General features: G+C 41.2%; 1 protein-coding gene across 2 annotated transcripts in view; it reads right to left on the bottom strand.

The window, feature by feature from the left end:
• Ap2b1 (adaptor related protein complex 2 subunit beta 1) overlaps positions 1-13,067 on the bottom strand; it is a 120,179-nt gene that overhangs the window by 40,767 nt on the left and 66,345 nt on the right. For both annotated transcript variants that reach the window (XM_042693795.1, XM_042693803.1), the window contains one exon: positions 12,595-12,724. In XM_042693795.1, coding sequence (XP_042549729.1) covers positions 12,595-12,724 — 130 coding nt within the window. The remainder of the gene's footprint in view (positions 1-12,594; positions 12,725-13,067) is intronic.

Genomic DNA, 13,067 nt, shown 5'->3' with positions numbered 1-13,067 from the left:
ATATTTAAGATTCCCTAGTGCATAAAGACCATAAAGTTAAAGCTATTTCCAATCATATAACAAACTAGAAATCCAAAATGGATATTTTCTATCATCATGATATAACATAATTATTATATAAAGATGGTAGTTTTAATAAATCATTTGTATTTTTACTTTAGGACTACATAAAATTCAACATCCTTCACTTGACATGGGCTTCCATTCCTTGGGCATTGTGACATTGTAGGCCCCTTTAATGAGGAATTTAGCGTGTGTGTGTATGTGTGTGTGTGTGTGTGTGTGTGTGTGTGTGTGTGTGACATTGTAGGCCCCTTTAATGAGGAATTTAGTGTGTGTGTGTGTGTGTGTGTGTGTGTGTTGGTCTTGGGGCTTGACTTCAGGGCCAGGATGCTTGCCTGAACTTTTTTGCTTAAGGCTAGTGTTCTACCATTTGAGCCACAGCTCCTCCTTGGGCTTTTTGGTAGTTAATTGGAGAGGTCAAGTGTTTCATGGACTTTCCTGCCCGGGCTGGCTTTGAACTGCAATCCTCAGATCTCGGCCTCCCACTGAGTAGCCAGGATTACAGGTATGAGCCATCAGTGGCTGGCTTTTTAGCTTTGGTGTTTTGAGAACAAAATTCTGAGTGTAGACACAACTGTCTCCTGTCATTGTGCATAGGTTTCGGATCCATTAGACCACTTCTACTTATACATAATTCTTCCTTACTGCTTATGTGTGGTAATTTGAACACAGCAACTGCTACTAATTGTCCAAAAATGTGTGATGAATATGGGTTAAAGAAAGACAAAAGATACTGCCTTCAGCTGGGTGCTGGTGGCTCACGTCTGTAAGCTTAGCTACTCAGAAGGCTGAGATCTGAGGCTCATGGTTCAAAGCCAGCCTGGGCAGGAATGTCCATGAGACTCTAAGCTCCAATTGAGTACCAAAAAACTGAATTGGCACTGTGGCTAAAGTGGTAGAGCACTAGCCTTGAGCTGAAAGAGCTGAGGGACAGTGCACAGGCCGAGTTCAAGCCCCATGACCGACAAAAATCAAAATAAAGAAGTATAGACAAAGACAAGTTAAAAAAAAAAAAAAAAGGAATATTCATAGGATACTACAGATACTAAGTATACATAAAATATTAAATTTCTCAGACAAAAATGAAAGGATATAGGTATAATCCTGATGACATGAAAGAATATATCAAATTGAAGCAGCAGTCACAAAAGGTAATTTTCTAGTTTCTTTGGTGAGTAAAATGTTTTAATCTTCCATAATGTAGATTCAATTTACTTACATATTATTTCTAAAATATTTTAGGACTACTTGGATTATGATCTATTTGTATGACCTCAGAATCTTTGCATAGTTCCTAAAACCACACAAAGGGAAGTGGCACTGTGGCTCGAGTGGTAGAGTGCTGGCCTTAAGCTGAAGAGCTGAGGGACAGTGCTCAGGCCCACAGTTCAAGCCTCACAACTGACAAAAAAACAAAACAAAACAAAACAAAACCTCCACACACAAAGATTCAATATATATACAAGCAGCACTGTAGTTCCATAAAAACCATCGGAGTGTGTAGTCCTCAACTATGGATCTTGGAAGGCCAAAGCAGGCTTTAACACTAAACTTGTTTGGATTGCACAACAGTCAAGAAAAGTCCGTAAATGCCAAGCCAGTTTGTTTCATTTGATGGAAGCTGCTGAAAAGGTCTTCCGTTTGGAAGCAGTTACCAGTTTTTCTGGTACAATAGCTACAGCTGTGGGCTTTGAGTGTGAATGGACATACGCAAGACATGAAATATCAGGGACAGGCACCATCTGCAACTGACTGTCTCACCAGGCTGAGGCTGAAATGTAGGAGTCACAAGGGACAGAATTTGCTCAGGGATGTACATTTGCAAATCCCCCTTTGGCTGACAAAAATCTTAAAAAACAAGAATAGTACAATTGGAAGATTATGTCCTTTGTAGCTAGTATCTTTAGTACTTCCTGCCCTCACCATCCAAAGGCTAATGAACAGAACAGATGAAAATGGCTTTGTTTTAGAAGAGACATTCCAAGAAAAAAAAAACATAAGAGATAGCTTCTTTTCCCTAAGTAAAATTTATCTTCTATTCAATCATGTTTATGAAGTTTAAAGGTGGCAAAGAGATTTTTTTAAAAGGTGGGAAAGAGATAAAAAAAACTATGTAGTTTGAAAGAGTCAACCCCCCCCCCCCCCAACCCGTCCCGCCCCAAGGCTGGTGTTCTACCATTGAACCCTATTCTCCACTTCTGGCATTTTGTTGGTGAATTAGAGATAAGACTCTCACAGAAGCTGGGTGTCAGCAGTTCACACCTGTAATCCTAGCTACTAAGGAGGCAGAGATCTGAGGATCATGGTTCAAAGCCAGCCTGGGCAGGAAAGTACTTGAGACTCTTATCTCCAGTAAACCACTAGAAAACCATCTCCAGTAAACCACTAGAAAACCGGAAGTGGTGCTGTGATTTAAAGGGTAGAATGCTCATCTTGAGCGGAAGAGAGCAAAGGGACAGTACCCAAGCCCGGAGTTCAAGCCCCATGACCGACCAAAAAAAAAAAAAGGTCTCACAGACTTTCCTGCCCTGGATGGCTTCACATTGAGATTCTCAGATCTCAGCCTCCTGAGTAGTTAGCATTACAGGAATGAGACATAAGCACCCAGCAGGCCTAGTTATTTATACCCAAATTCACCTCCAAGGTTCTTTTATAGTGAGGAAGTGAGTCAGGGAAGGGGAGAGGGGAAAGGGAAGGGGAAGGGGAAAAAAAAAGGGGAAGGGGAAAGGAAAAAATGGGGAAGGGGAAGGAAATGAGGGAAGGGAAGGGAGGGAAGGAGGGAAGAAGAAAGGCAGGGAGGAAGAAAGGGAGAGAAAGAAGGGAAAGAGGAAGGGAGGGAGAGAAAGAGGAGGGGAGATAGGGAGAGGAGGGGGGCAGAGGATAATTTTTAAGAAAGTACAATCAGTCCTTCAGGAAGACTTAACATCACATTTATTTCCTATGGCAGAAATCCTTACATAATTAGGGGGAAAACGATTTTTGGTATATGTGTGTGCCAATCCTGGGACTGAACTCAGGATCTGAGTGTTGTCCTTGAGCTTTTGTACTCCTCAAGGCTGGCACTCTACTACTTGATATACATCTCGCCTCAAATTCCAGCTTTTTCTGGTTAACTGGAGATTGTTTTAATCTAATGGACTTTCCTGCCCAGGCTGGCTTCACACTGCAATCCTCAGAACTTAGCCTCCTGAGGAGCTAGGATTATAGGCATACGAAGGGAAAATAGAAACTGCAACAAAATCTTTGTAGCTGAAAATAAATTAGCAATAACACCAAAGAATTCTCAAAGGTTTAGGACCTTTGGAAATATACGGAATAGAGACAAGGGGCCCTTAAAAGAAAACTGCCACCACCCCTTCAAAATAAAAGAAGAGAAAAAAGGAGGATGTCACGAAGAGTCCTAGATCTCTACCTCCATTCCGTACTAGTAAGAACTACTTGAATCCCGCCCCCCCCCCCCCCCCAGCCTCTGTGTAAAATTAAAAATTGATCTGCCAGGAGCCCTGGTACGCCCATACCCCCATCCACCTGCCAAGTTCCCAAAGCCACTACCCCTCCCTTCTGCTGGGTCCACTCCCTCCCCATCTTCCCCAGTCCTCCATCTCCTAGCTCTCCCATCCAAGGGCCTAGCCCGAGGGCATCTTGGCTAGAGGGGGCGAATGCCCTTGCTCTTTCTCAGAGACAACTCAGTCCTCAGTCCCTGCACTGGTCCTGGAGGTTCCTGGCTCTGTGCCTCCCTCCCAAGGGTCTTGGCCAGCTTATCTGGGCCTTGGCTGGAGGCTATCTCCCCCAGGGCAGGGGCCAGGCCTCCCTACCCCTGCCCTAGCCTGCCAGGCTTGGTGGGGGCTTTTGTGGTCCAGGCTTGTCCATCCAAGGGCAGAAAGAAGTGGATGCCAGACAAAAGTTGAGGGGTAGTGGAATAAGTGAACTTCTGCATACTAAATGCTAAGACTTCCCAGCTTTCTCTCCCAATTTAGATCCCAGAAGGCTGGCAGAAAGCCTTTACATTCCAGACAGGAGACACAAATACAATTTTTAAAAGAACCAAGCCAGCCCAAGTAAAAAGACATGGAAAATATTTACATAAGTGTTCTAGCTGCTGTTAGTGAAGGGCAGGTAGAGAGCCTGTCCTGGGCCTGAGGGTTCAGGGGGCCAATACTCTGACCCTCCTCTGGTCTTCCCTTCTACAGGGTTAAATAGCATTGCCCCGCCAGAACACATTGAATTCTCAAGCCATTTATCCCCAAAGTTACTTCTGGGTTCTTCGGAGACTCTTCTACAGGTCACTTTTCCTAAGAGTCAGTAAACATCCTTCTAGGCCCAAGGATGGCTTATACATGAAGGGTGGGGCTAAAGGGAAGTTGGTTTTCAGTTGTACCACTGAAATGAACAGAAGGGAGAAATTCAGCAAATGGAATCCTAGAACCCAACACAATATCTGAAATAAAAAAATGTGCTCATGTACTTACCAGAAAGTTGTTGTCTTTTCTGGTGCTGAGAATTGGACAAAGGGCCTTGCATTTGCAAGTTCCCCTCAATGAGCTACATTCCCTACCTAGCTGTCTATAGTCAGTTTATCTGAAGACAGATCAGTAGGAACTACCCAATGTGAAGAACAGAAAAATGAAACAACAAAATAATCCCCAGAACAATAGTTTCAGAGATCTGATGGATGATTTTAAGTTGTCCTAATATGTATGTGATTATACTTCCAGAAGGTGAGAAGAGATGAGAGTAAGAAAAAGAATGACAAAACTTTTCCAAATTTGGGAAAAACTATCAACTTACAGGAACCAGAAACTTTGTGAGATACAACACAGGAAAAAAGGAAATCCTTATAGTAAAATAAATAAAACTACTAAAAGTCAAAAGAAATATGCTACAGGTATCATCAAATAAGCACTATCCAACAGAACTTTCTGCAGTGATGTAAATGTTCTACCTCTACAGCTTACCAACTACTAGCCACAGGTATATTTTACATATGGCTAATGAACAGGATAAATGAAATATTTGATTTAATTTTAATTCATTTAAATGTATAAAGCCACATGAAGTTAGTAATTATATTTCACAGTATAGCTAGGAGGATGTAGCTTAATAATATATGCATCAGTATCATAACAGGTGAACTTTATTGATTAAACAGTAGCAAATAAAATAACACATATTAAAATAATTAGAAATTTGAATGTTAAATGACTAATTGACATTAAGGAGTTCTGAGAAAATTTTTTTTTAAGATACGAGTTTTGTGTGCTTTGAGAATATACACTGATGTATGTACAGACCAAGTCATGTAAGTGGCCGGGATTTACTTCAAAATAACATAGAGCAAGCTTTGGAAAGGAGTATAGATTGTATAAACTTACATTAAGAATAGAACAGGGCTGGGAAGGTGGCTCAGTGGTAGAGCGCTTGCCTTGCATGCCTGAGGCCCTGGGTTCGATTCCTCAGCACCACATAAGCAAAAAGAAAAAAGCCGGAAGTGGCGCTGTGGCTCAAGTGGTAGCGCGCTAGTCTTGAGCTGAAGAGCTGAGGGACAGAGCCCAGGCCCAGAGTTCAAGCCCCACGACTGGACCCAAAAAAAAAAAAAAAAAAAAGAATAGAACAGACACAGTAAAGGATGAAGAATCAGAATGACTTAAATAAGTAGAAAATAATTTCTAGCCTGAAATTTTATACAACACCAAACAAACATGAAGATAGAATAAAGGAGACATTTAAAAAGTGAAAGCTTAAGCAGGGCGCTGGTGGCTCATGCCTGTAATCCTAGCTGCTCAGGAGGCTGAGATCTGAGGATCGCGGTTCAAAGCCAGCCCGGGCAGGAGAGACCGTGAGACTCCTATCTCCAATAAACCACCAGAAAACCGGAAGTGGCGCTGTAGCTCAAGTGGTAGAGCGCTCGGCTTGAGCTGAAGAGCTGAGGGACAGCGCCCAGGCCCAGAGTTCAAGCCCCACGACCGACAAAAAAAAAAAAAAAAAAAAAAAAGTGAAAGCTTGAAAACTGTCCTATCTCAAAAACTTTCCCTACTTCCCTATTTGAAAGAAGTTTACTGGAAGATATGTTTCATTAAAATAGAGGAGTGAAGCCAGGCCTGAAGCTTAAGCCTATAATCCTAGCTACTTACGAGGTAGAGATTGGAGGATTGTGGTTTGAGACTAGTCCAGGCAAAAAGAAATTGGAGACTCCATCTCAACTCAATGGCTGGGATGTTTGCATGTGCCTGTAATCATCAGCAACATGGGGAAGCACAAGTAGGAGGACTGCAGCCCAGCTTGGGTATAAAGTGAGACCCTACCTCAAAAATAACCAAGACAAAAAGGAGCTGGAGGTATGGCTCAAGTGGTAGAGTGCTTGCCCAGCAAGCTCAAGACTGACTTCAATTCCTAGTATCACCAATGAAGGCAGGGAGGGAAGGATGGGAGAGAGGGAGGGAAGGAGGGATGTAAGTGTACCTAGAGAAGAAAAATAAAATTAAATAAATGAGAAACCTAACATGGTTGAGATGAAGGGAATGAATTCTCAGTATGGTGATGAAGGGAGATCTCAGAATGACAGCTATGTTACAGGTATTTAAGAAAATCAGACTGGTATAGTTTAACATAGTCAAGAAAGAAAAACTGACAGACTGTTTTAAGGATCTGAAAATGATAGAACTGGGTCTGAATTACATTAAGAATTCAGACAAAATCAGATAGGTATTAATTCCAATTATAAAAAGTTTTAGGGGAAAAACATCGTATCTTACTATATGGCTCAGCTTTGAAGAGTACATGTTATTACTAAGCACTGATTTAAACAAAGTCCAAGGTGGCTATATTGGAAAAATGGAAAGTAGGGAGTGCAAACAATGGCAGTGAGAAGGAGAGTGAAGAATTCCTAAAACCCAGAAGTACCAATGAAAACATGTTATTTACAGATAGAGGGGTAAATACTGAAAGAACCAACTAAAAGGCAAAAGAGGCTCTGTGGAAGGAAAAACTGGGCCCGTGTTGGACAGAGAAGGCTGAGTCCAGAGTTTTTCTTAATTATAGAACTAGTTGACTCTTTAAACTGCAGCTGTTATAACCTTGGTAAATATTAACTTAGAAGAATGAGGCTCTCAATGTTCTCATGAGTCAACAGCTCAGTGAACAGGGAAGCTGAGCAGCTGTGGGGATTCTACAGCATCTATGCAAAGACCATGAGCATCACCCTGGGATACACACACAGTATGCTATAATTCCATTGTCTCTTTGTAAATACTGACTAGATGAAGCAGTCACTTGCCAGGTTTTTGTTTATTTAAATAGAGGGAATCAATTTCCTTAAGAATATAATTATATGATATAAATAAACTCAAAAGTGGTTCACAATGGGCACAAGCTTAACTTTGTGTAAGACAAGCTGGATTCTTTGAGTTCTTATATGTGTGTATGAGGGGGTTTCTGGGGAGCTTCATGAATGCCAAATTAGCATTCTACCCTGAACCAAACCCCTAGCCTACAGTTGGTATAGCAGAAAAATTCTTCTAAGTTAAAAATCTCTATTGGGGAAAAAAAATCTCTTTTGGGTATTTAATTTCTATCTCTAAGGTATAATCTATTTACATCTTAAGAAGGAATGGTATATAGTTAATCCTTAAGTAGTATTTCAGATGATAAGCCATTAAGTAGTTTAATGAGCATGTTACTGTTTAGTTTAAAAAATATGAGGGCTGGGAAGGTGGCTCAGTGGTAGAGCGTTTGCCTTGCATTCATGAAGCCCTGGGTTCGATTCCTCAGCACCACATAAGCAAAAAGAAAAAAGCCAGAAGTGGTGCTGTGGCTCAAGTGGTAGAGCGCTAGCCTTGAGCTGAAGAGCTGAGGGACAGTACCCAGGCCCAGAGTTCAGGCCCCACGACCGGAGCCCCCCCCCCCCCAAAAAAAATAAATAAAAAATAAAATAAATAAATAAAAAATATGATCCATTATAGTTTTTACAGCTGTGCTTGCTTTATTTGTTCTAAAGGCTGATTTAGTTAAAACAGTGAAAATCCACATGGCATTTAAAGTTGCTCTTTCTCAGTTCCCAAATATTTTTTCTTTCCTGGCTTTATGATCTCAGAGTACTAAAAAAGTGCTAACTTTCCAACTTTAACTCTAGAATCTAAACATGTAAATATATTTAAATACTAAATTAATCTTGACCTAGCTTTAGCTGGATCTATCTACATGATCTAATTTGTTGGAATTAAGAGATTTTCTTAGTTTTTTGTTTTTTTTTTTTTTTTTTGGGTCCGGTCGTGGGGCCTGAACTCTGAGCCTGGGCGCTGTCCCTCAGCTCTTCAGCTCAAGGCTAGCGCTCTACCACTTAAGCCACAGCGCCACTTCCGGCTTTTTGCTTTGTGGTGCTGAGGAATTGAACCCAGGGCCTCGAGCATACAAATCAAGCGCTCTACCACTGAGCCACCTTCCCAACCCGTTTTTTTGGGTTTTTTTGCTTCCAGTACCAGGAATTGAATTCAGAGCCTGTGTGTGTGTACATGTCTCAAGCATTGGAATTAAGTTTTGCTGCTTTTTTTATGATTATTGTGAAAATACCGTACAGAGGGGTTACAATTACATGGGCAAGATAATGAGTACATTTCTTATCAAACATTGTTGCCGGGGCTGGGAAAGTGGCTCAGTGGTAGAGCGCTTGCCTTGCATGCCTGAGGCCCTGGGTTCGAATCCTCAGCACCACATAAGCAGGAAAAAAAAGCCGGAAGTAGTGCTGTGGCTCAAGTGGTAGAGCGCTAGCCTTGAGCTGAAGAGCTGTGGGACAGCACCCAGGCCCTGAGTTCAGGCCCACGACTGGACTTACCCCCCACAAAAAAAGGGAAAAAAAAGCATTGTTATCTCCTCCTTTGTTTCCCCTTCCCATCTTCTCCCTCCACCCCGCCCCAAGTTTTGCTTCTTCTTGATCATAGGGATACGACTGCAAAATAGAAGCTGAAATTTAACATAACTTACTCATCTTTAGCTAGCCATTAGTTTCAATTTCTACCAGCAGATGCTAATTATTAGAGTTGTTCTAAGGGGGAATTTTTTTCCCCAAGTTTTGCTTATATTCTCTATTGGGAAATACCAATTAATTAGAAAGCCATAATTATGGCTGAAAGAAGAAACTTTTTTTTTTGCAAATTTTTTATTGTGATTACATAATTTTGCAATATTGTAGGATAGTGATGCTTAGTTAAAGTCACAAACACATTCTAACCTTCATGGGCAAATTGTCTATCATGGTCTATAAAGTTTATGAGTTCTATGGGCTTTGACTATACAGTTATTTTGAAAGAAGAAACTTAAAGGGATTTTTTTTTTGGTGTTGGTCCTGAGGCTTGAACTCATGACCTGAGTGCTGTCCCTGAACCTCTTTGTGATCAAAGCTAGTGTTCTACAATTTAAGCTTGTCTCAGGCCTGTAATCCTAGCTACTCAGGAGGCTGAGATCTGAGGATCACACTTCAAAGCCAGCCCAGGCAGAAAAGTCTGTGAAGCTCTTACCTCCAATTAATCACAGAAAAGAGTCAAAAGTGACGCTGTGGTTCAAGTGGTAGAGCATAAGCCTTGAGCAAAAGGAGCCAGCAACAGTGCTCAGGCCCAGAGTTCAAGCCCCAGGACCAGAGTGAGGGGCGGGTGAGGGGTAGCTAGGATTATAGGTGTGAGCCACCAGGTGCCTGGCTTTTTTTTTTTTTTTTACTTTCTTTTTAAGATCTAAGAATTTGCTCTGCTTTCTGTGACCCAAATTCTCTTTTCTGCTTCTGAAGAAAAGTATTCTTGCATGCATGCTGACTGTCCTCAAATATTAGCCTTGAGGCTTTGTGGGCCAATGGGAGGCACAATTGCAAGAAAAGAGATTAGATGAAGATTTGGGTTAGTTACTTTAGGACCATGAGCTGGAAAAAGCACTTTAACACATTACTTTCATCATAGTAACAGCCAAATCTATCTGCATAGTAATTCTTGTTTTATTTTATTCTGAGCCAAGATATATTGTGACTCATTTGTCTACTCTCTAACTGTTACTCCTTCTGCAAAAAAAAAAAAAAAAAAAGCAAGCAAAAAAGCAAGCAACAACTGTGGTAACAAGGTAGTAACCTGGCGAACATGTGGGTACACTGGAATTGAAATACTAAGGGCAGTTTAACCTTACCTCTAAAGCTCATTTACTGTCTTCTCACAATCAGTAACTAGTATCTACATTGCTCTTTGTGAAAGGTCAAGAGATGGGGATCTTACCTAACTTGACAGGAAAGTAGAAGACCAATATTTTTCACTCATCATCCTAAACCTTTTTCAGTCTCATTCACACAGCTCTATCATCTCAATTCCTAGGAGAGACACCAATCCTTTTCCCTGGGGACTTTGTTTACAGCACAATTTTTCCTTTCCTGTTCTTTTTGTTAAATTGTGAACTTACTTTCGGTAGAGATTTTCTTCTCAGTTGGGGGTCCTAATGGCTCTAAACCTTGGAACTACAGCTGAAGAGCTGTTCTCTATTTGCTTTTGCCAAGTACTCTAGGTTTCATTCATCCTGGGCCAATTTTACCTTAATTTACTGATGTGGAGAATATTAGAGTAATGTATAACTAGTATAAACTTGTACTATATATTGGTGTATGGCATGAGTGGGCCTTAGACTTCTCACAAGAGTCCACCAAGAACTCTGCAGAGAGGGAAACTTTTCTTTTTTTTAAACCAGCCCTGGGGCCTAAACTTTGGGTCTGGGTGCCATCCTGAGCTCAAGACTAGAATTCTATTACTTGAGCAACAGTCCCACTTCTGGCTTTTTGTGGTTAACTGAAGATAAGAGTCTCACAAACTTTTCTGCCCAGGCTAGCTTGCAATGGCAATCCTCACATTTCAGCCTCCTGAGTAGCTAGGATTACAGGCATGAGGTACAGGTATCTGGCTTCTGAGAGGGAAATTTTATCACTCCTTTCTTGGATGTCAGAGATATTTTTCTAATTCCATATCTCAAATTGCTCTAATGAAGTTTACTTTGCTTTTGTGAACATTCAAGACACAAATCTCAGCGGGGCTCAATAGCACATGGCTGTCAGCTATTCAGGAGGTTTGAGACAGGAGGACTCAAGTTGGGAGGCTAGCCTGGGCTACAGAGCAAGATGCCATCTTAAGAAACTTACAACCTGCCGGGTGCTGGTGGCTCACGCCTGTAATCCTAGCTACTCAGGAGGCTGAGATCTGAGGATCGCGGTTCAAAGCCAGCCCGGGCAGGAAAGACCATGAGACTCCTATCTCCAATAAACCACCAGAAAACTGGAAGTGGCGCTGTAGCTCAAGTGGTAGAGCACTCGCCTTGAGCTGAAGAGCTGAGGGACAGCGCCCAGGTCCAGAGTTCAAGCCCCACGACCGACAAAAAAAAAAAAAAAGAAACTTACAACCTGTAGGACTTAAAGCTGTGCAAATATCCCATCAAAGCTGCTACAACTTTAGCTTAGGAGGCTACTACTCTACATTCATGTTGCTTGAACCCAGAAGGTTTACACAGAAACTTTCCAACCTAAGCATACTAATTGTCAAGGCTGTGAGGCTCTCGTAATCAGCTAAAGTCCTTAGCTCCTTAAGATGCTACAATTATCTCAGCTATGTGCTAACAGAGACATTTAAATCCAAATAACTCAGCTACTTGCAGTCCAACATGCAAAGATAAATATATAAATTTCCTCTGAAATCTGTTGTTAAATAAATTACATTCAAATTTTGCTATAGAAGCCCTTACAGGAAAAAATTTGCAAATAAGTTTAAAAGTTTCTAAATGGGGCTGGGAAGGTGGCTCAGTGGTAGAGTGCTTGCCTTGCATGCATGAGGCCCTGGGTTTGATTCCTCAGTACCACAGAAGCAGAAAAAGCCAGAAGTAGCGCTATGTCTCAAGTGGTAGAGCACTAGCCTTGAGCTGAAGAGCTGAGGGACAGAGCCCAGGCCCAGAGTTCGGGCCCCATTACAAAAAAAAAAAAAAGTTTCTAAATGTTAGAGATTAAAAGAATGAGTAATTCTTTATGGCTTCTGTTTTTCTTATGAAAAGAAAATAAACTCTTCTCCACAAATGATTTCAAACTCTATTCAGAGAAAACTAACCTAAGAAAGAGAGGACTAAGGAGGAAAGGTCTGTCCTGTTGCGAGAGTGGGCCCTCAGTGTGCTGAGGTTGAGGTGGGAAAATAGCCTAATGACAGGTTCTTCTGGGACTCTGCTCAAAAGATTATGTTTTCATTTAAAAAAAAAAAAAAAAGACCTTCCCCTATCCTGCTTTTGGATTCTTGTCTTGCCACCTGACCTTTCCCTGTTACATGACATCTGCAACAACGAGGCTATAAACCAAAGGACAGAACCAACGACAAACAAATGTTGGCATCGTGCTCTTAAACCTACCAAGCTAAGTCAGCCTCTTTTCTTTATGTGGCATTCAGCAACAATAAACGTACTACAACAGAGGGGCTGTTTTACATATAAGTAAAAATCAGCAAAATGTTAATCAGTACTACTCAAGTGAAGTAAAACTCTGACCTGCAGATTATTCAGAGGTTCCATCTTCATGACTGGGCCCAAGGTGTTGAGAGGCAGGGAGACATCAATGCTCTGGTTTGGCATCAGTGGGGTATGGATGGCCAGAGGAGTGCTTGGAATGACACCAAAGCTTAGGGAGGAGATGGAAGAAATCATAGCATTAGTTAAGAGGCTGGATTGAGCGACAGTTCTAGGTTTCAATGACTTTTTACCCTAATTGAAAGAAACTTTTTATTGATAGTGCTGGGAAAAGAAACAATTTCTTTAAATTACTTTTTATTTAAAAATTTTATTTTTATTATCTTTAAATAGTTGTACAAAGGGCTTTCAGTTCAACATGACTACTTCAATATAATTAAGTAGAAGGACTAGCAGTATTACTCTGTGATAAGCTGAAGATTTGTATTTACAAATGATTGGATCTACCAGGCGCTGGTGGCTCACACCTTTAATCCTAGCTACTTAGGAGGCTG

This window comes from Dipodomys spectabilis, unplaced genomic scaffold, assembly GCF_019054845.1.
Source record: "Dipodomys spectabilis isolate Male_0828 unplaced genomic scaffold, ASM1905484v1 ptg000004l, whole genome shotgun sequence".
Classification (NCBI taxonomy): Eukaryota; Metazoa; Chordata; class Mammalia; order Rodentia; family Heteromyidae; genus Dipodomys; species Dipodomys spectabilis.
The sequence above is the reverse complement of the archived record's forward strand: the minus strand, read 5'-3'. Positions and strand labels throughout refer to the sequence as shown.